The sequence below is a fragment of the Lottia gigantea genome (genome assembly GCF_000327385.1).
Source record: "Lottia gigantea unplaced genomic scaffold LOTGIsca_89, whole genome shotgun sequence".
NCBI lineage: Eukaryota > Metazoa > Mollusca > Gastropoda > Lottiidae > Lottia > Lottia gigantea.
The window spans coordinates 1,100,441-1,123,473 of record NW_008710923.1 but is presented as its reverse complement, the minus strand read 5'-3'; the positions used below and the strand labels follow the sequence as shown (position 1 = coordinate 1,123,473).

General features: G+C 35.3%; 1 protein-coding gene across 1 annotated transcript; it reads right to left on the bottom strand.

The window, feature by feature from the left end:
- Positions 1–17,807: 17,807 nt before the first annotated feature.
- Positions 17,808–22,679, bottom strand: LOTGIDRAFT_169841 (hypothetical protein; the record flags this gene model as incomplete). Its single annotated transcript, XM_009068131.1, has 2 exons — positions 17,808–20,017; positions 21,641–22,679. 2 exons carry the CDS (start codon positions 22,677–22,679, stop codon positions 17,808–17,810), a joined length of 3,249 nt encoding a protein of 1,082 aa, XP_009066379.1.
- Between the last annotated feature and the right edge of the window lie 354 nt (positions 22,680–23,033).

Genomic DNA, 23,033 nt, shown 5'->3' with positions numbered 1-23,033 from the left:
AGAGGATATTAATTCCATATACACGTACACAGAATACCAGAGGCAGCTATAGTCCATCCAGTACAGGTAATTCACCTCACCAACTAATAAAGGTGTTAGAATTAATAGCAAGATGATTTGAAAAAGGCTGACATCATTATAAAATATTACTAAAAATAAATAACTATATTACATTACTATGGTAATATCAAAACCCCCACAATGTGAAATGAACATATGACAAAGAAAAATTCCTATCCGTGATTGAATAAATTCTAAAAATAGATCTGACTCCATAATTTTATTATATTTGGCAGACAGAATTATAGATTTTAGTAAATAAAAAAATGTTGCAAATTGATTACGTCTAGATATTATATTCATGTACCTGTATAGTGCAATTGATACGTGTATGCAGAAATCTTTCTCAATAAGTCGCTTACACGTGGAAGAACACAATTATAAAAGGATTATTTTTGACAAATTTTGACTCTTTTAAAAGCCAGGTAATTATATTCTCATTAAAACTTTCAATTTAGATGATGGATGTTATATTCAAGAACCTAGAACTTCAAACAAAACATGAAACTTCAAATTCCATTATAGTACTTATAATAAGTTCAAATAGAAATGAGAACTTCGATCAGAAGATCAGATTCAGTCAAATGTTCCTACATCTTTTAGTTAAAAGTTGAAACTTTCAGGAAGAATAGAGAACTTTCAAATGGAAAAAATTACTTTTAAATTGAATTAAGAACATTCATTTAGAAAAAGAACTTTCAATTTAAATAAAGAACTTTCAATTTAAATAAGGAACTTTCAATTGAATAAAGAACTTTCAATTGAATAAAGAACTTTCAATTTGAATAAAGAACTTTCAATTTAAATAAAGAACTTTCAATTTAAATTAAGAACTTTCAATTTAAATAAGGAACTTTCAAATGAATAAAGAACTTTCAATTGAATAAAGAACTTTCAAATGAATAAAGAACTTTCAAATGAATAAAGAACATTCAAATGAATAAAGAACTTTCAAATGAATAAAGAACATTCAATTTAAATGAAGAACTTTCAAATGAATAAAGAACTTTCAATTTAAATAAAGAACTTTCATTTAGAAACTAGAACTTTCAATAATTAGAAGCTTAAGCTTTCAATCACAGGCTAGAACTTTCTAATAGACGCTAGAACTTTCTAATAGAAGCTAGAACTTTCTAATAGAAGCTAGAACTTTCTAATAGACGCTAGAACTTTCTAATAGAAGCTAGAACTTTCTAATAGAAGCTAGAACTTTCTAATAGAAGCCAGAACTTTCTAATAGAAGCTAGAACTTTCTTTTACAAGTAAAAATTAGGCCGAATAATTCTTCTCATAAACAAAACGACAAACTATGCCAAGCCAATGTTTGCATATATTTACAAATGATGTTAAAGTGAAAATGGTATTTTCTGAAAGATCTAAAGCTGTTTCTATAATCCCTGTTATTTCTATAAGTAAAGATTTTATTCATTTGTTTATTTGTATAGCAAGAAACACTTTATGTTTATTTTTATTATAAAATGTTGAACTGATTGAAAACATCGTAATCCGAAAAACTGAAACAAGCTAAAATAAACGAGTAGGCCCACTGTCTTGTGACTGTACAGAAATTTAACAGTATTATTGATAGTGTCAGCGACAAACGATTTGCATCCTCATCGCAGTTAAATTCGAGAATTGTACAATTGGCATTAGCCTCTTGGAACTGGGGGTACAAAAAGGGGACGGACCAGCTCAATAGTGAGGGACTGGCAACTATCGGGGTTGAGGCTTCAATTTCTTCATATAATTAATTGAAACTATGTCAACTGATTGGTCTATATTTACCAGACGTTCTTTCCAACAGAATAGCAAAAAAATGTGAAAATATAGATTAAAACTTCCATTACTATTCTCACTAAAAGTGCAAGAATAGATAGAATAATCCATAAACACTTATATAATGCAAAATCGTCAAACGTTTCATCGCAAAGTGTTGCAAGAAGTTGTCGTTTTAGGTTTAAGGAAGTAGTTGATCAAGTCTAACAATTCAATCCAACGTATTTTTTCTAGTTGCAGGAGAATTGTCGTATTCGGATTATGTTTGATAAGGAAGATAGTTGATCAAGCCTGACTATTTGACCTACCTAGAAACCTTGTAGATTAAGATGAAGGTAGAAAGTTAGATTGCCCTGACATATTGTATAAACTGTTAGACAGGTGTTGATAGACAATATATAATGTAGAATTTGAATGCAATATCAGCTGGAATTACATAAGGTATAAGGTAAGATTGTTGAGTTGTTTTGGTGTTAGTAGCGCGCCAACCAAACGTTTGGTCGAGGCGCACACTAAATGTGCGAATAGGCGATGTACGGTGTCTGGTGATACAGTAGAAAATAGTAGAAGCGATTCGTGTCCGCACCGTGTCCGGACCCGTACCTCGTGTGTTCACTTGCTCTATTTTCTACTGTATCGACGATTCCGCACCGTCCACCACACCGGACATCGTACATCGTCTATTCCAACCTGAATATAAAACAGGTTGGGTTCAATTTTGAGGCTGTATAGTGATTCGTGAGCGATGTTGTTAAAGCGAATGTTTTATGTGGACTTGGTATCAATTTTTGAATTTGTGTAGCACTTCCCACAGAGCAAAAGACTGATGTGACGCAAGATAAGAATTCTAAAGGTCAATGTCCCTCATTGCACACTGTATATTGTCATTAGATCAAATATTTAGGTACCCTTCTTCCACAATTTAGCAAAGGAGGGCGTTAAGCACCATTCCATTCAATCTTTGTTCGTTTATAATCTTGCAAAACGTGTATTTAAAGGTCGACAGATTCAAACTTTTAGACATGAGAAGGAAACAATTTTGACTTAACAGTCAACGATACCTGACGATTGCTTGTTCAAACCAAACAACAAAAAACCACAACAAAGATCGTCAACATATTTTACAACAAGATAAACCCTTTCAAAACCATGGCATGAAATATAATCCTTAAAAAATGCCTAGAGACAGATCGACTCGATAAGATTCTCATCCAAAAAACGCATGCTATGGCGCGTGATTCAAGAGATTTAGAGATGGCGAAAGGTCAGTCATTTGAGGGGTCAAGAAGATGACCCTGCCCGAAGCACGGGGTACTTAGAATTGGTCTAAGAGGATCAGAAAAGAATAGTCATTTTGTCTTTTCATAATGACTATTTAACTATTTTTTTGTTCGTAATTGAATTACATTTTAGTATGGGTTGGTGTAGTATCCCACCGTCTTCAACAGCCCATATGGTACAGAAAAGTAGGACGTAAAACTCCATTCATTTTATTTTGTAGCATCCCAAATACACCAAAAGTACCATATCAAGCAACAAGACTAATTGTTTAAAAAAAAAGGCATATTTGATGTTCATTAAGTTTATTCCTGTATATCTTCTTCCCTTTTCGTGACTTTCCAATTCACCCCTGTTTTCCCCTGCATCATTATACTCTTTCCCATTTCTTCTCTAAGCCAAATTTCCTTTCAGAAATTTAAAATCAGAATATTGTTTTTAAATAACACCAAGGCCACTTAATTTCATATTTCAAAACATTAAGGACAATATAATCAAGGCAAAGGGGCATTTTCCAATAACCCATTCACGCTGACCATTTCCAATATAATCTTGAAATAGAATTTAGTTTTTTTGAAATGCAGGCATCTGTCAAAACGTGTCAAAAATTGTATAGTATTGTGATTTTATTTGATTGTTCTGCTAGAGTCATTAGCACAGTGAAGTGTCATCAAGATTTCAGGGAGTAAAAAAAGATAGTCGGGATCAGATGACCCCAGAGATAACAAACCATGAGATTTTTTTTTGACACGGTGAGAAGCACAATTGCACATTTTTCTCAAATTGTATGAATTTGTTTTGTTGACTTGATAATACGCACAATGAAAATTTACACCTTCTGTAGGCCTATACCACGCGTATCCCATCAAACTAATTTGTAACGCCATTAAAAGGTTAAAAGCTATTACAAACACCATTAGGCCTATATAAGATGAAGTGTCCAAGGAACAAGGACAATTGTGGTATAAATTTTGCATGTATATAAGAATGGATTGGGTTTAATCTCACAAAGCTCCATTCGTAACAAACGGTGTCCCAAAATTTGAGTTACTGATATTCGGTATTCTATACGAGTTAAAAAGTGGGAAACAATTTTGTCCATCAAGACGCTATAATTATTCATCTAACGATAAAGGTAAAAGAAATGATGAACAAAATGCAAATAAAACTCTCGAAAAATCAGAAATTGTATATCTCGATGTCTTTTCACGCACAATTTGTAAACATGAACACAATACCCCAGATAATAATATACCCACAACATCAATTACAAATTTCTTTAGACTGGGGTAGATATAGTGAGAAGGATAGGGTCTCGACCCCTCAACGTACAAGGGTATCGTGAACCCTAATTAACATCTATCTATTGTCACCAAGTTTCCCCTGCGTCCTTCAGTCTTTTATTACCCCCTTAAATCACTGCTCACAAACGTTCTTAAGTCTCTTGGGGCGTACCTCACTCTACCTCTAACTAGTGTAATGTTCTTATATAGTCTCGCTCTGGCAAAATGAAGCCGGTGTGAAATTCACCTATTAAAAATTATGGGGATTTTTAAATCAAAATGTAAAGAGCTACGCTAATTAGATAAAGGACTACCAATTTACCGATTATGGGTGTTCCTGAAGCACATATGCTGAATTCAACCTTTTTCATACTTAGCCCATATTATCCGCATGTCCCGTTTGTTACTGCTCGTTAAAATCTTAATTACTGTTAATTAGGTCGATCGTCTACAGCAATCAAAGGCACAAGGCGTTTCTGGACTCGGAAAAGTGAAATAAACCACGACCACCTTTTTCTCATCAAAAATCTTTGTAACCGTTACGCAAAATGTACCATGTACGTATGCATTATCGTTGGATTCTGAAAATTCTGGATAGCTTATAACTATTTATCGAAATGTGCGCGATAAAGGCGAAAAGGTTCTCTAAGATTAAAAGCAAGAATGGATTGGTAATTGGGTAAAGACCCAAGCTAGGGGTGATAATTTATAATAATTGAAACCTCAAAAAGAAAAATTACTTACTTCTAATATAAATTTAGAGGTGAAGGATTTTAATGGATAATTTGAAGATCATAAGATAATACTGTCATTTCTTGACCTTAAATCACTCATCGTGACCTCGACAAAGAAATCACATTTACGGCGATTTCAGGGCCATTTAGTACACGTCTACAATGAATATACGAAGTAATTGTGGTTTCGAATATTGTGTCTTTTAATATACATAATCTTTTCCGTGTCTTTTTCTAAACGTATCATATATTATAGACCTCGATACTGCCCTTAACTAAATGGGTTTTAAGATTGACCTGGGTGACCCGTATCGGACAGGTGAGGGGCTGTGGGTGGAAGGAAGTCGGTGATGAGAATATGAGGAGGGGACGAGGTCGATGGGAAAAGTAATACGAGATGGGTACCTGTCAACGCTATTGGGATTGTTGACAACTTCATAAGTAAGTCATTAATAATTTTTCTCCGTGGTAAATTATTATCGCAGGATCCGTAGAACGAATTTTTGGATTATAAGCCCATAGAACTTGTTGCTTGTTGGCAATAAGCTCGTAAATGTTTGGTTTGAAGCTTGGGAACCAGGTTCTGTGTTTTGAAATTTCTACAATTTTCAAATATGTATTCAAGAATGATTTAGTATTTTGACAGAAAAGTAATAAATATCAAATTCGTCGCCTGGAAAATGGATGGACCTCAAACATAAATAGAACGGAAGTCAATCATAACAGCATGTAAACTTGATACATACTCAATCAAAAGTTAATTTCCTTGAAAATTGGTTTAGCAGAGATAATATATTCTATATCTATCCAAACAATGGTGTCAGAGTATAGCAATATATATAATTATTATTATTTATTAGTTGACATGCCCGGGATATAAAGGGAAGCGTCTATACTAGTCATGTTTATAATATTATATTCTAATATGACACATATTGCTTTCATTGAATTCGTTTGACTCCCTTAGGCGCAGCTAATAATGTTATTAAAGGGACTCGCTCTGTTAAAACCTTGTAAGGTGGTCACAAAATAATTTTTGAAATTTCTGGAATTACTAATAATGCTGGCAACAAAAAAATGTTTAAAAGAGAGATATAGTCAAAGATTATTATTTGATATTTCAAAGTGATACAGGTTGACATATACAATCGGCCAGTGGGATCGGGTGCTTAAGTGTAGAAGTATTATCAACTCCTTTAAAAATGCTTTTTGTGAGAAACAACCGACCTTCTCTTTAACTGTGTCGCCCCGTAGCCTGCTGTTGTGGTTTAATTGAATTTTAGTCTATTATTTCCAACAAACCACTGTGATAATTCAAGTACACGACGGGCACCGAACCCCTAATTTCCCTAGTCAATTGACCACCGGCTAATAGTGGACACAATCTGTGTGTATTTACATATGATAATTGACCACAACACTAGCAAAATAGATAAACATTTTTTTCATGGGGGCTACAAAAAAACGCCATACTTTACAAGCGCTATAGTAGTAGCCTCGTCAACATCTGCATTGTATATGATCGCCGTTGTCACAACACAATTGGACATTTTCTGTGTAGATTTGGCTTTTTTTACGACTCCTTCGACTGCATTTCCCATGCTAAACTCGCATATATCATGTTATCCTTCTTATAGTCTTAAAAAAAAATCCCATGTCATATACAGATGGCGTTGTCCAACATTTAATTCAAAATAATGAACGCAATATCGCTAATATTGGCACAGGGTAATAACTAATCTCAAGGTGTAATGATGTCTTAAAATTTGAGAAATACAGCAAGCACGACTAATTCAGGACAATTACAGAATGGAAAGAATTTGTATATGTTTTTATATCGTTTCAAATTAAATTAATTCAACCCGAAAAAATTATCGCCCAAGATTTCATAAGCAAGATTATATCTTCATACTGTTAGCAATAAACTTTGATATTTATCTCCCTTTGAAGTTCACTTTTAGTAGATTTATCAACGATAATCATTCACTATCACTCTCTGTTGACCATTTCTACAAAATACATTAGAAAAGGGCAGGTGCTTGCTAGATTTCTTTTGTCCAGTAAAACAGGAACTGACCGCGTATTTGAACAAAATAAAAAGACACTCTACATCCTTTTACTGATCAGAAAACACCTTTCAGGTCACGACAAGGTCAAACGCGCATTCAAAAAATCCCAGCAACTGCATGCACATGTATTGACATTGGTATAAATTGTTATTAATGATGTTGAATATTAATATTGACGATAATATAAACGTCAATACATCATTATAAATGTCAATATAACATGAATGTCAATACAACTTCAATATTCAAGAAAACAAATTTTTTTGTTCTGTCATTCTGTTTTTTTTTTACCGTGATGACGATTTAAAGAACCAAATTCGCCATTAATTGAGATGAACTGCCTCAAAAACTGAGTAAAGTGTAAATAAGTCCGAGATTAGAGTTTTTATTTTGTAGTACCAAGTTGTCTTGGTTGGTTAAAGTTTTACTCAATAATTACTGCAGTGAGATTCATCTCCAGAAATGCTTACCTCGTCAATATGATTTCAAATTACATACATTTAACGAAAATACTGAATGGATATACTGAAAATATATGAATTATTCGATGGAGAAATGTCGCCATTTTCCTCTGGATGAGCCTTTCATCCTCGTTCCATTCAATCAACAACTCGATATACTAATCATGTTAAATGATAAATTCTGTGGTTGGTTCAAGAAGCAGAATAAACTCTCAATGTTGGTTGAATACTTGAAAATATTTTTATCATTTATTAGTTAGTAAACAAACAATAGATCAAACGTTCAAGGCTACCATTCTCGTGTTGATTTATTTAGCATCCAAATGGAATCAATCTGTATTAGTTCACCGCAAACAAACAATAGAGATCTCCAGCGACGTAAAAATCACAAAGAGAAAATTACTTATGCACCTATCAACATTTCTTTGCATTTGAACCTGACTAATATTCTGTGCCCCAGTAAGAGTAAGCATATCCAACAAATTTCATAAATTCAGTATTTGCCACCTTACTTATATATTAAATAAACTAAAATATTATGTTTAAGTACGTTTCTATTTGTGAACTGGAAAGTTTAAGAACTGTCCGCTGCGTTAGATCATTGGTCTAACATATCTTATGAAAAAGTTATCGAAGCAAAGAAACCTTTCACATTTTGTTTAATCGTGTTTTTTCTGTAGGGTTATAAATTTCTCTCTTTTGATTTAAAGCAATAAAAAAATTGGAAGTTCGATAAAAATGTAATTCTTATCAGTCAGAGACAGCTGTCCACTTCCATCTGGCATTTTCCTAAACCTTACTCCAAATAAAACAAAAGATACCTTTTATAAAAACAAAAGCAATACTGTTTAAAGTCAAGTGTTTGGACCTTGGTTAACAAATAAGGTCATATCTTGAAGATTAGGCGGGAAAATATCGTCTGGTCCAGGTGTCGTCAAATAACGTTTATGAAAGACTTGATTTTATATTTCCAGTAAGAATCTAACGAATTTGATGATATTGTATTATGTTGATACATCCCTATACTAATGAATATTATGTCCGAATCAAGTTTCTTCAACCAATCCAAATACATTTTGTTATACTTATACTGGTAACTTGAGATGGCGAACAACGACAGTTGAATTTGAATAAAGTTAAGACTTCAAAATTTCAGGAATCTTGTATGCGAGAAGAGGTGGAGCATAAGGATTTCGGGATATTCCATCTAGTGGGGTAACGCAACTCTTATAGAGAGACTGCAATATCTGTTAAGGCTTTGGGCAAAAGGAAAAACATCACTCATTTGGTATGTTGAGATGTTTGGATTTGTTCTATGTATAACACCATAATGTATAATTGCAAAAATGTTGTGAAGGAAACAATGAAAGCCCTACAGTTTAATATTGTGCAATATAAAGAAGGAAGAAATTGAGATATCCAGGGACATATGGTAGAATGTAAACAGAACTGACTCTCAAATACATTTCAAAACAGATTACAGGGATTTTATATCCCCTCAAACTGACACGTGATCACCTAATCCCTTTCAACCATCATAATAAGCGTCAACTTTTTAAATTATTTCTTTATTCTGCTTTTTGAGGTGGGCACGATCCCCGAATTTGATCCTCTTTCGTTTAATTAGAGAAAAAAATATTTTTGTGTGATGGTAATCGAGAGGTCGTGTGACCTGAATTGTAGTCTTTGACACCCAGGCTTATTCTCCTGTCTTTTTCGTCGAGCCGTGCATAGACAAAGAGGGTTTGGATGATAGAGGCTACTTAAATTCTAATCTTATGTGGTAATGATGAGAAAAGGGTCTTTTGTTCGAGAATTAAGGGCTGTCTGACCCTTCAATTCAATCCTGATTTTTTTTAAAGTAAAGTGGAATTTGTTTACATCTTATAGCTGTTTGACATTTAGAATTTTATTTTCTGAGTCTTTCGACACGCGTCAAAGAGATTGATGTGTTTTAAGGCTTCGTGACATTCTGTTTACATTGAGTACACGGTGACATAAGGTGTTTTGATGGAAAAACAGAATGAATGGAGTCACCAGTAGAATTCACGTCTGGTACAAAGTGAAGAACTCGTGAAAAGATTTACACTTAGTATACGATTGTACCAAGTACAGCGACAGTTTTATTTGGTCAGATAGATCAAATTCCAAAAGACATGCAATGATACATCAGCCACGAAGCAATTAATTTCCGCTTTAACTCATACTTTGGGCTTCCACACAGCGGTGTAGCGAGGATTTCATTCAAGGGCTGGAGCATCTGAGCGACCGGCTGCCCGATTAAGCTCCCCCTGAAATAATTCATATGTGGGAAGCCGAAAATTCATTTAACTTTATAACTTCATCTTGGAAGTTAAAGGAGAATATATTTTTCATTTTTTATGGTCCTAATGGTTGGGGCATGGACTAAATATTACCGCCTAAACCCCCCAGTGTTTCCAGGGGCCAGCATTCCGAGCCTGGGGGTACAAATAGGGGACAGGCTGACTCAATGGGAGGACAACTGCTGAGGCTGAATACAAATTGTGGCTACTCTGTGGTGGTGTAATAGTCGCAAGCCTCTTATAAAGCGTCTGAGAGGGTTCTCTCAAGAAAATTTTAGAAAAAATGAATTGATTTTGTGCATTCTGACAAATATTTTGGAGAAAAAATGTAGACATTTAGATTTGTTGAAAATAAAGTGGGGGTACCACTTTGTTGGGGGGACAAATGCCCCCCCCCCCCTCCCCTGTACCCCGACTGTACCCCCACTGGCGCCGCCACTGCATGTTTCGGCAAGTTTTTGAAACGAAACTTTCCAGTTCCCAACCACCGTCAACAAGTAAAGTGGATTTTTTTTTTCGATCGCAGTATTTCACTTACAGACTTTCAACTAGTCCACCATATTGTAGATAGAAATAAAATAATTTTATGATTACTATAAATGTTTTAGGAGGTGTTTGTATTGATATCTTATTGTTTATAACTAATAGTTATATATTCAATGGTAATAAATCATCATGGGTCACACCGACCTCGATTTATCTCGAAATAAATGTTCTGAATTAGGTTGGGTCCTTGACAAATGTAGTTCCACAGATATTACAAAATTATAGAAATTGAATTTCAGATATGAATACATTGTACAATTGTTTTATAAAACTGAGCAGTGTCCACGTGTGCAATTTTAAACTTTTAGAAAAGCAGAATTCTACGTAAGAAACACTCTCTGAATCAGTTCCTTCTTATGAAATTTGTCGAAACATTATCGCTTATTGTTTCAACGACCCACCTGCAAATACTTCCAAATTCAATGGCACGGAAGTTTCTGCCAACAGATAAGAACAAGTACCAGGACGGAGACTGTAGGTGTCTTGACGTATTGACCTTCCTAAATGATATGATGTGAAATATTTCCCTTACAATACTACCCGGTTAATCGAATTCCAAGTGAAGCGTTAACAAGAGCAGTAGTGACGTGGAACCAGTATAGGTCGTTATCCTTAAAGTACATGAGTATTTCTATCGTGTCCTTGTCATTAAGACATTGCCTATTAATCTAAGACTTTATCAATAATTGATATCAATGGGTAATTAAACTGTTTATGTATTGATTGTTAATGAATATCAGATTAAAATCAATTAGTATCTGGTGTCATGACCTTCAACTATTGACCTGTTACTTCAGATGCCATAATTATTTTCACCTGAAGAAGGACCAAGCTGGTTCGACGAATGTTGGTGGACGAATATCGTGGTACCACAAGCTGGATCTGTGAAAGTTGACAGACGGAGATCGTGGTACCACAACCTTCTATGACCTCCAAATATTGGCGTGGTACTTCAGAGGTCATTATTATCTTCGCCTGTAAGATAGTCAAAGCTCGATCGAAGAACGTAAGCACAACGTTTTCAGTACTCCAGATAATGTATATATTTATACACAATGATTTCATTTTATAATACAGTCAACTATTGGGCAGTTGATTTTGGATTTATTTATTAGCTTCGTATCATTGAACAGAAATGGTGTGGTGGTGTTGCCTCCATTAGCCCACTAAGGAACACAAAGATATCTTTAAAAATCGGGGAATAGAGTTATCATTTCATCAAAAGTTTTGGTTTAATTGTAAGTTAATAAAATACTTTAATTCAACTCATAACCTAAATCTATCTTCAAACCTTCGCTGGTTTCTTCAATCTGAAGTTGTCTGCGCGTGGAATTGATCCAAGAAATATTGACGACACAGACAGTCTAGAAATTATACAGAATTAATTCAGTATTAGCCTCGAGTCGTTATAATTAATTTACATTGTTTATCTTTCCTCTCCAGTGACCACTTACTGACCACAGGTGCCCTTTCCCGCCATATTATTTACAATTCTACACAGTTATTGATGACGTCATCACCAATAAGTATGTCAAGTTGTCTGAAGGTCTTTTGTATAATCTCTGGTGTAATTGAGTGGTATTGTTTAAAGAATAAGACAAGGCCAAGGCCAATGAGAGATACTCTTGTGACGTCACAAGATTGTCTGGAAGCAGAAATGCTTCGCTGTTTTTTTCTCATGTGCACATGAAACCATCATTAATAAATCAAGGTAGAATAAGATGCTTAAAATTTAATTAGCATTTTAATCAACATGTTTTATATTCACACGGAATGTTTCAATCGAACACTTCAACACACCTGATTTATAAACAGGTGAAAAATGCACAGTAATCAAATAAAATTTGCTTTGATTGCCAAATTTGGTGATAGTGACGCTATGGGGTATTGTCTTGTAACTTTTGGGCCTTCTTGGGCCCGAGAACATGCGTGGAAAAGGTTGAAATGTAAGAAATTCTCAACAGCCTACCTGTTGCGAGTGATAATATCCTGAAGACACAAAAATAATAATATGTAAGAAATCATGGTGCCCCAGACAACTAGTTCATTATATAGAATAGTTGCATTATCACGAGCCAGATCAGTTCTCCCACGCGCTCAATTTATTTAAGCAGTGATCTTAATATATGAGTGTGACATATAGGTAAATTCTTAATATGTTTTTTATCAGGTGAGTAATATTGCACGTGTATATATCTTAACCTCGTATTAAATATTGAATTTAAATTTTTTGCAAAATTAGGTCATCTTTTATAAGGTAAGAAACACGTGTTCAAATTATGCTGCGAAATAAGCAAAGTTTTGTACAATAAAACATATGACATAGCATTAAGATTAAATCATATTTCGAGACGATCTAGATATTGAGAAATACAGTCGAACTTGTTATGAACGGCAACCGTTTTCAGGGTGATCATTGAATCAACAGCACCTTTAAAAAATTTCAATTTTCAGCCAATTTTACGACTACTAACGGCATCTGGCTTGTGTCCATATACAAAAACAAGCTCATGCATAAACATCATCTTTGGATGGCCTGGAATAAATATGTATGGCAACAAAAATAGTGAATAGAAATGAAACCCTCTGCTATCAAAACTGATGAAAACAATTTTTTCACAATCCGATTTAGTTTTCATAGAAGCAGTGAGTTCTAAAACATTGACAAATTGTTTTTTTTTTTTCTTCCACAGAATATCTAAGATTTTTCACCTTTAACTCCATTTGAGTTGTCATTGACATTTTACAGAGCTTTTTAAAATTAGTTAGTATTTATGTTGAACGCGATGTAGTGAAAAACTTCTCTGACTCACTCAGAAAATGAAGTCTTTAACAAGAGACAATGGTTTTAAATTCAAGTGGCGGCTTCCGAACACAGACATTCTATCTGTAAAATACCTTATTTCAATACATACTTTTTAAACTTTCCCCGCAGATTGCTGACCAACGACTTCGTGACAATATAAACTGAAAGCATTTTATGCTCATGATTTTGTAGACTCAAGGACCATTCTAAATATCTAAGCGGCAAGGATTCTGACAAGGACTTAGTGTTTCGTCTTAAACGGTCACGAGTCTCTTGGCATACACATGGGAATTTGCTTCTTAAAGACTTAAACTATTTTTTGATCATCATAATTAAACGTTTTAGCTGTTGTCTGATTTTAAGTTTCTAGAATAAAATACTGCCAACAAGGATATTCAAACATTTAAGAAATTGTACCAAGTTGGTCCATTATTCTAGATCAGTGATTCCCAATCTTTCTCAGCCTTCGCTGGTCCAATCATTTAGACCTTTCACGCCCCAAAAATTTCCATCATCCACATTTTCAGCATGTGATGATGTGAGGTGCTCTATCAATTTAAAATGAATTCTTCTCCTACAGCAGTTGGTCACACCTCTGACACCATAGTCCCACACCCCAGGGGGTGAGGGTGAAAACACCACAGGTTGGGAACCGGGGTTGTATAGATTAGATTATAGATTATGTTCTGTGTTCTTTCCGATGAAATGCACTTCATTCTTCCACCCACGCACGACTGCCTATAACTGGAACGAACTTTTTATCATCAGTATAAATATATACATATTGGATGTTAAAAGCTCTCTCAAAGCTTATTACAGAAATCAACAATTGTGATGGAATATAAAATAAACTCCCCCAATATTTTCTATTTTAAAAGTGTTCTTAATTATAACATCTACTTGATAATGGATTTTGGTTCTTTATCCAATCACTACAACAGGCAGTCTTTTTGTCAGATTTGAATTAAAGGGATCGAAAGGTGGTTTTCTAAATTTGTATGTGTATCAGGGACACTGATAGCATCAATTTGCACCATTCCAAATTTAAAATCAGATGCAAAGTCACTAAAAATCAAAGTGTTTGATGATTTTATGGATCGCAAAATATGATTAATCACAAAAGGTCCTTACCGATTGTGTAACTAGTACATTTAGTTTTAGTGGAATTGCAGGATCCACAAACGTATGATAGCAAATTGATGCTATCAGTGTCCCCAATACACATAATTTTTTTTAGAAAAAACTCTTCACAATCCCTTTATGACATCCGCATAAGACTTGTTCAGTTTACTCTGTATGTGAAAATAGACTAACGTCAAATTAAGTACCATTCTTTTTAGCATTTTTATCTCCCTTTAAAAAATCGATACTCTTCATTAGAAAAGGTAAATACAGTTCGATCACACTTCAGGTAGAACTTATTCACGAGCGCGCAATGTTATGTGTTCAAGTCACGCGTACACACGCGTTATCTTTCGTTAGTTTGTGCCTGACCCTAGTATTTTGAGAGGTCAGACACGCGATGCTTATCAGGCTTGAGCTAAAAGATAAATGATAATAACTTTTTATAACCTAGTCCATTGTTCTGTGGAACAAAACAAAGGGAGGACCTTCGACACCCTTTAAAATGATTTGGATTCAACTTGATGCCACGGCGGGTGACCACGTGCTGTCACGTTCACGAAAAAACAGGTGTTGGTTTTTTGTTGGTGGAAGAATAATACAGAAGAAAATAATTCTTTGGTTAAATTTGGTAATGTTCACTCATGGTTGAATGAATCAATTATTTGTAGAAATTATATTATTGGAAGGCGAATTCAATCAATTTTTATTTCATATTTAGCTTTTAAGTCGTAAAAATGTCTCCGATTTCGAATTGTCAGTGAACAAAAAAGATATATTATAGGGCTATAATTTTGTGTTATTTTAATATTTGGTCTCTCAATAATTTGATATTAAAAATATCTTTTTGTAATGAATTTGAAATAGAAAATCGCTATTAGTTATTAGAGCAATAAAAAAGTCATCTTTAACAATTGCATTCATTGTCACTGGACTAAACTTTATGACAAAGATGGATACATAGTTGGATACATAGTTGGATACATAGTTGGATACATAGTTGGATGCATAGTTGGATACATAGTAGGATACATAGTTGGATACATAGTTGTAAGTATCATCATTCAACGGTATAAAATATTAAAATTAAATAACTGGAGAATGGGTGGAGAAATTATTAAATTAAAAATGTGATAGAGGGGGATTTTAATGTATCGTTAAATTAAATTGCTGAATTATCAGAGGCTAATCTTGTTCGATAAACGTCTCTTGAACGGATTTTACTGTTTTGTTTACAACAAATTATTTAACAATATTTAAGCTTTATGTGAAATTTAGAGACTTAATGTAGGAAGCAATTGCTCCTTTGAATTTTAGCAGAATTTAGCACTGTTATGAATTATTCTATCCCCTGTGTTCCGAATTTATCCAAAGTCTGGTGACCTTGAATAAGTCATCTTTCCTCTTTATTTCAGTCGACTCAACCGTAATCTAGGAAAGATCAATGCCAAGAGGTTTGGCCAATGACCAGCTGGTAGAAAGGAACTTCGTGATCCGGAGTTGTTATCCTCGTACAAAATTGTCGTTTCGTTCTTTTTTTCAAAAGCATTACAATAACACCGACATAAGGGGTTGCTCCCTAAAAGAGAATCACTCTTGTCAACGGGCCATTATCACTGATAATAAGGCATGATAACACATTATTACACGTAATATCATTTAGATAACCATACAGCATATGACATGTACAATACAGCTCTAATCGTAATGTACGATCTTAGTTAACGCTAGCTACGCCACCTGTAACAATAAAACAAGAACCTCCGCACCGTGAACGTTAACCCTTACTTGCTCTGTTTGTTTTTCAAAAGTTAACATCAAACAGTTGCCATCGTGTTTTTTGTTGTATAAAAACAAAGACGAGTTTGACAATCAGCGTGTATATGTTGTATGGTTTTGTAAACTGTAACATTTTGGTGTATTGTGTCATGTTTCAGATTTATATAGATAGTGATCGCATGAAACCATAGTGTTCATGTCGAAAAGATTCGGATGCGATACAGTGATTTTAAATGCGATACTGTGATTTCCAGTGCGATATAGTAAGTGATTTTAAGCGTGGGGCTGATAACCACGAGTGCCAGCTTCGATGAAAACAGATGCTTGTTTCAAGACCTCGAATTTTTCAATGAATGTTCAATAAGCGAACACGGTCGTGTTTTGTGCTAGATATTTGGTGGGTTATTGGTCTGAGGAACAGGAAATTAAATTAGAATTGTATGGTTATTCCGAAAAGATCAATATCAAGAGGTTTCCAGCTGGTAGATAAGATCGTCAGATCGTCAAGTCCTTTTCTGTAGCATTGTGACTTAAAGGAATATCGTATTCGATCTAAAATGTCTTCATGGCGTAGTACAGCAACTGATAATTTTCTGCACACATATCGCCTAAATATTTCATAAAATAACATAGACAAGATTCAAAATTTTAACAAAAATTTAACAAATTATGCAACAATATAACTAAAAATATCAAATTACAAAACAACTATTATAGGAAGTAGAAAATGTTCTGAAAGGCACTTTAATTGGTCCAGTTTTCCGTGAATTAAAATGTTTATTGTCCTTCATGAAACCCAACTTCTTATGCCTCATCAAGATTCTAGAAGTAGGGGCGCCATCAATCCAGTATTGCATTACTATTCAAAAAGCGGTCATGATTTTAGAGGAGTATCGAATCGAACATTCATTGATTTCAGGAAAACTGAAAGCAAGTTCTGCCTAAACAACAACAATTCATTATATTTATCGCACATAATGCTTTCTGGACTAACAATAATGGGACCAAAGGGAAACAGTCGTCTTCATCTTGCTATCTGATAGCACGGAATTATAGCGATCTGAATTTCTTTTCGGAATTAAAATTAAACTTCGAGTTCGTGTAAATAGCATAGCCGATATATCTCGTATCTTGATATTACGTCGAGTGTTTAGGTTAATCAAATATTTAAACGACTGTATCCCTTTACGATAACAATCTGGCAGTTTACAACAATCTGAATCTTAACACCAGTGACATGCGAACACATACATGCAACATCAGATCATACATGTGATACAATGTCTCACTCATATTCGCATACTGAACTCACTGAGAGTGGATCATGTTTGACACAACCGCAGCATTCATGACCTGACAACACTCGCTTATACCAGCATTATAATCTATGTAAACAAGCTTATCACAAAACGACATAAATCAATTCAGGCATTCTCATACGCAACATTGGTTCACGAAATCGCTCTCACTCATCAGACTCTGAGCAACAGGGCTTGTGGAAGTGTTCACATCCTTTCAATCCTATGAGAGAACCAGTTATCATCAATATAAGGTGATACTTTATCAAGCTCACGACGGAAACCCGACGAGATTGTATAATTTCTGTTGCAGCTCAGATTGTTCTTGAGAACCCTCTTTGGGAACAAAACATTTCTTCAGTGAATTATAGAAGTGGGGATTGTGTTCCTGGATCTCGTCGCTGTCAATCCATGTACAAGGACGGGAGTCTTCAAAGAGAAAGAGGTACTGATGGAGTCCAGTATCCGGATTGTTCCTTTGCTGGATAGCTATATCCCTGTTCATTCTCGGAAGACTTCTGGAATTGGTTCTCTGTAACTTTCTATTCCCTGGGTCTGTCTCTGAATCTGAACCATCTGTATGTCGCTTCCGCTTCTTAGATGTTTTTTCTTTCTCTTCTTCCTTGTACGTTGATGATATGATGATAGAGTCCATTAAAGAATCGTGTTCAATCTGCTCTCTTTCATCAAAAAATGTTTCGCCATTCCCACTCGTATATGACTGGACATCAAAAAGATTTCCAAAGTTAACTTGTTTTGATACCGTCATTGGTCGCTGATGTACTTTGTGTGTCTCTTTGTACGTTTGGTTTGGTGTTAGAAACGTACCGGAACATTTTTTGTTGTTCTTCAAATCAATTTCTATCAGGAAATTGTCAATTTTCTTTTTCAAGTCTTCTGTCTTCGTATCTGTCGGAGTTGGTCGTTTCTTCTCGTGTATATGTTTCTGCAATAATTTATCCCAATCAGTAACATGTCTTTTCTTGCGGGTAGAATGTTCCTGGGTTCCCCTGGCCTCTGGTTGCGACCATAATTCAGGGCCTTGATTAGCTCTCTTCTGCTCTTTTTTAATCCTTCCTTCTATATCTTCGTGACCAGAATCGGATAGTTTTGAGAGTTGCTTCTGAAGTTTTTTCCGCAGTCGAGAACTCTTTCGTTTTGATAGTTTTTCTCCTTGGAATATATTCATCAGCTCAGCTTCCGAACTTATTGACTTCCTTTTCCCTTTTCTCTTCTTCCTGCGAGGAATGGTCACTTGACTTTTAACTGGTGAACATTGTTTTGGGGGACTTTGGGACACTGGTAATATTACGGTTCTGAATCCCGAATCCTCGAGTACCTTGAAACCATTCATTTCATCTAAAAGAGGGGTACTGGCCCTACTAGCTCCTTCTAAATCTTCGGTTTGAAAGCTGTATGAAGACGGTGTTTGAATTCCGTCTGCTGTTGGTGCTGTCGTCACCAACTTAGTTCTATTTCCGACTTGACATTTTGGAGAGGATGCATCATCAAAAGGATCATTACTGCCAAGAATGCCTAATGGTTCTTCGTCAGTTTGAGGTTCAATTGATGATACTGGTGAATAGGCCAAAAGAACATTGTCAAAAACAGTCCCGCCAGTAACCACATTCGTGTTCTTGTTCTGATCATATTTTGGTCTATCCCTTTCTATGTCTTCATCCTCTATTTCTCCCTCTTCTAAATCGTTGTCGACAACTTCTGCTTTCTCCTGATTGTTGCTGTTATTAAGCACACTTTTTTCCTGTACTGGATTGGTGCATAGTTGCTCTTCTGTTGATTTGCTTTGGATTTCCTTTTCTTTGGCAACGTTATTATGAATACTGTTATTCTCTAATTTGTTTGTAGAAAATTTTTCTTTCTTCTGTTTGCTATTGTCAATTTCTTCCTTATCTAATATGCCACTAGCGCTTTCCTTTACCTCTGGTTGGTTACTTGAAATCTCCCTTTTCTCCAATTTGTCACTGTCAATATTATCTTTATCTGGGTTGCTGTTTTGAATCCTTTCCTCTTGTGGCATGTTTTTAGGAATTTCATTCTGTGAAATTTTCTGGTCAGAAGATGCAGATACTTTGTTGCGATCTTCACTTGTTGGGTTCTGTATCTTTGAGGTATTGGTGTCTTGAGAGTTACTTTCAGTGGCAGTGATTGCTGGATCTTCTTTGCCTACTGGAGTCACTTCATCAATATGAGAACTATCATCCTTGGGTTCACACCGAGAAATGACAAGTGGAGGATTTTCATGCATTTCTTGATTTGATTCTTGGACTCCCGTGGCTGTAGCGCATGTATGTGGTTGACATTCTTTGTCTATCCGGAGATTTTCCTCTTCATGTTTACTGCTCTTTGATTCGTCATAATCCAAATCTATCTTCAATTCTGTGAAGCTGTCGTCAGAGTCAATAGGATCAGCATGATGGGGCTCTTTGGGATGCTCAACTTCAGCAGTATCAGTTACCGCTGCTTCAATCGAGAGGTCCATGTCCTCGCACAGATCTTTAGATTCCGAGACACTTACCACATTTATCGCACGCTCTTTTGATGGAGTGTCTTGTTCTTTGGATGTTTCCTTTGGAACAGGCAATGTTTTAATTGTTTTAGTGTCATTTGATCTTGATGGCGGAACCTTCGTGGTCAATTCCTTTAATGGCTTCTTTGAGACGGAGATCTTGTCAGTAGAAGACTTGGAAGACGTTTTAGACGGTTCAGTCTTGGTCTTGGTGGTATTCTTTACTTTTGATGCTGTGGACTCTTTTTTGTTTAGCCGACTACAAGTTGTAGATTGTCTGTCTGGTTTTGACTTGTCTTGTTTTCTGTCTTTTGGTGGTATTCTAGTGTGTTTCTTATTCTCTTCTGTCGATTGTTTGGTCTTGCTACCACCTTTCATGGTAGTCTGTATGCCCTTTTGTGCACAAATATTGGCGTCGGGATCCACGATACCAATAACCGACTCTTTTATTGATGGGTCACAAAAAGTAACATCTGTCTTTACCTTACATCGGTTGATGAACATCTCCCATAAGTCGTTCTTTGGTAAGAATGTGGTGGATCTATTTAGTGTATCGGGTACAGTGTATGTTTTTTGAGCGGTCTCAGAAGATATTGATATGCTCGATTCCTCTCGTGGTTCTTTACTGTGGGATTGGTTAATAGATTCTGACAGTTTTTCTGGAGTTCCTATTTTCGTAGATTGACCTAATGATTGTATATTGGCGTCTGTCTTTGGTTTCTTTGATTGTTCGTCTGTGGTGAATTCGTTTTGTGTCTTTCTTTTCGATAGTCCTGAGCTTGTTGAATCTGTTGCTTTGTCTGGAGAACTGTTGCCTCCTTCTAGGTTTCTGTGTTTTTCTTGCGAATTCACTGTAGCATCCTTTGATTTAGACTCATTTGTTTTAACATAACACTTTTGGGGCTGCTTATTTTGGTCTCTGGATGAAGGCATCTTTTTCACGGTATTTCCTGTTTTGCTATTTGCAGAGATCGTTTCTTTAGATATCTTTTCTCGTGGCGATTTTGAATCTTTTGGAGTTTGTTTACTTTCTGTTTTCGATTCACGGTTTGTAGGTATATTTTTCGTTTGTTCAGAAGGAAATTTTTTCACAGTTTCTTCATTTTGCACACTTAATTTCTTGGAAGTTTGTTCACATCGAGAATTCGAATCCTCAAGTGAATCCTTCGGTTCACACCTCGAACTTAAATCTTTGGGGGAATGTTCACATATCGAGCTCGATCTTTTGGATATTTTTTCGCATTTAGAACTCGATTCATCGAGCGTTTTGTTACTTAGTGTGTCTTTGGGTTCGCTTCGGGAACTCAGATCTTTAGAAGATTTTTCACGTTGCAAATTCAATTCTGTGGACGATTGTTTACATCGCGATTTTTTGAGAGTTTGTTCACATTGTGGGCTCGGTTCTTTTTGAGTGTGTTTACATCGCAAACTCGATTCTTTTGGAGTTTGTTTACATTCCGAACTCGATTCTTTAGAAGATTGTTTACATCGCGAACTCAATTCTATGTGAGTATTTTCACATCGAGAACTCGGGACTTTCTTCGACATTTCACATAGTGGGTCTGTATTAATCTTACCATAACAAGATTGTGATTCGTGAATTTCTTTCGAATGTCGCAAACTCGCTTCAGTATGTTTCTTTTGATCTCGTGAATTCGGTTTTACGTGTCTCTTTTCATCTGGCATGTGTTTCTCTTTATGATTCTTATCGTTTTGAGAGTTAGAATCTTTGGATTTGCTTTCTTTTCGTATACTCGATTCTTTGTGTCTCGATTCTTTATTTTTCACTTCCGGTGTAACACATTGAGCGCTTCTGTTTTGTGGTCTCGTGATCTTAGTATCCTCACAATTGACTGTTTGTTTATTCACTTCGATGTTTGATCGTATTTCTGGATTTGCAGATTCACCACTAGACGAGGTACTTTTGCTTTTAGAACTAAAATGTCTACGTTTCGGATCGCAAGAAGATGGAGCATTACTAAGCCCCTTAGTGGTGTCTTTCGAACTAGAATTGTTTCGTTTTCTTTCACTATCCGAAGATGAGTGTCGATGTTTGGTACTTGATTCTTTGTGCGGCTTTGGGGCATCTGACTTCTTTAATTCGTTGGTCTTTACCAAGCAAACGTTTGCATTGCCACTTATGTGCTTTTGTTTTGTACTAGAATCATTGGGAGTCTTTTCGCATCTGTTATAGTTTACCCCGTCCTCGTTGTTAACACTCTTCTCTTTATGTTTCGTCGTTATGGATTTCCGATCGTCAGTAGAAGCAGCAGGCAAGGTGGTCCTCGAGGAACTTGCACTTTTTCGTTTGTCTTTACTGTTCGCGTCTTCGTCCGGAGTTTCTGACTTGAGAGGCGATTGATGTGATGCTGTTTTCTTTGAAACCAAATGCAAATCTTGTTTCTGAATTTCGGATTCTCTCTTCGATTCAAAGGCGACCGTCGAGTCCGCCTTTGGAGTGTCTTGTGGATTCAAAATTTCCGAGGAACCGATATTCCAAATGAACGTTACCACAATCTGTTGGTCTTTCTCCTCAAATTTCCAATGAACTGGAAAGGTGGTTATTTCCAGGAGCCGGCACATTTTGATGAATTTTTCTGGTATGATATGCTCCATTATAGGTGATGTTAACAAAGTATGGAACTGAAAACAATAGAAATGGGTTCAATGAAAAAATGTGACCCAATATGAACACAGTGTAACTCTTCATTGATGCACTAGAATACAAAGATATTTTCTCAAAGTATGGTTATCTTGAAATATATTGAACTTAAATGACAGCTATGGATCCGTTACCATACATACAAATTATGAATTTACGAATAATGTAAATTATAAAGTATAGCAATTATAATATATAACAAAATATCGATAGCTACAATGTAACTTAACTATATACAGAATAGTTGCAACTTGACCCTCCTACATAATAAATTAATACAAAAAATCGATCAAATCATAAATGAAAAC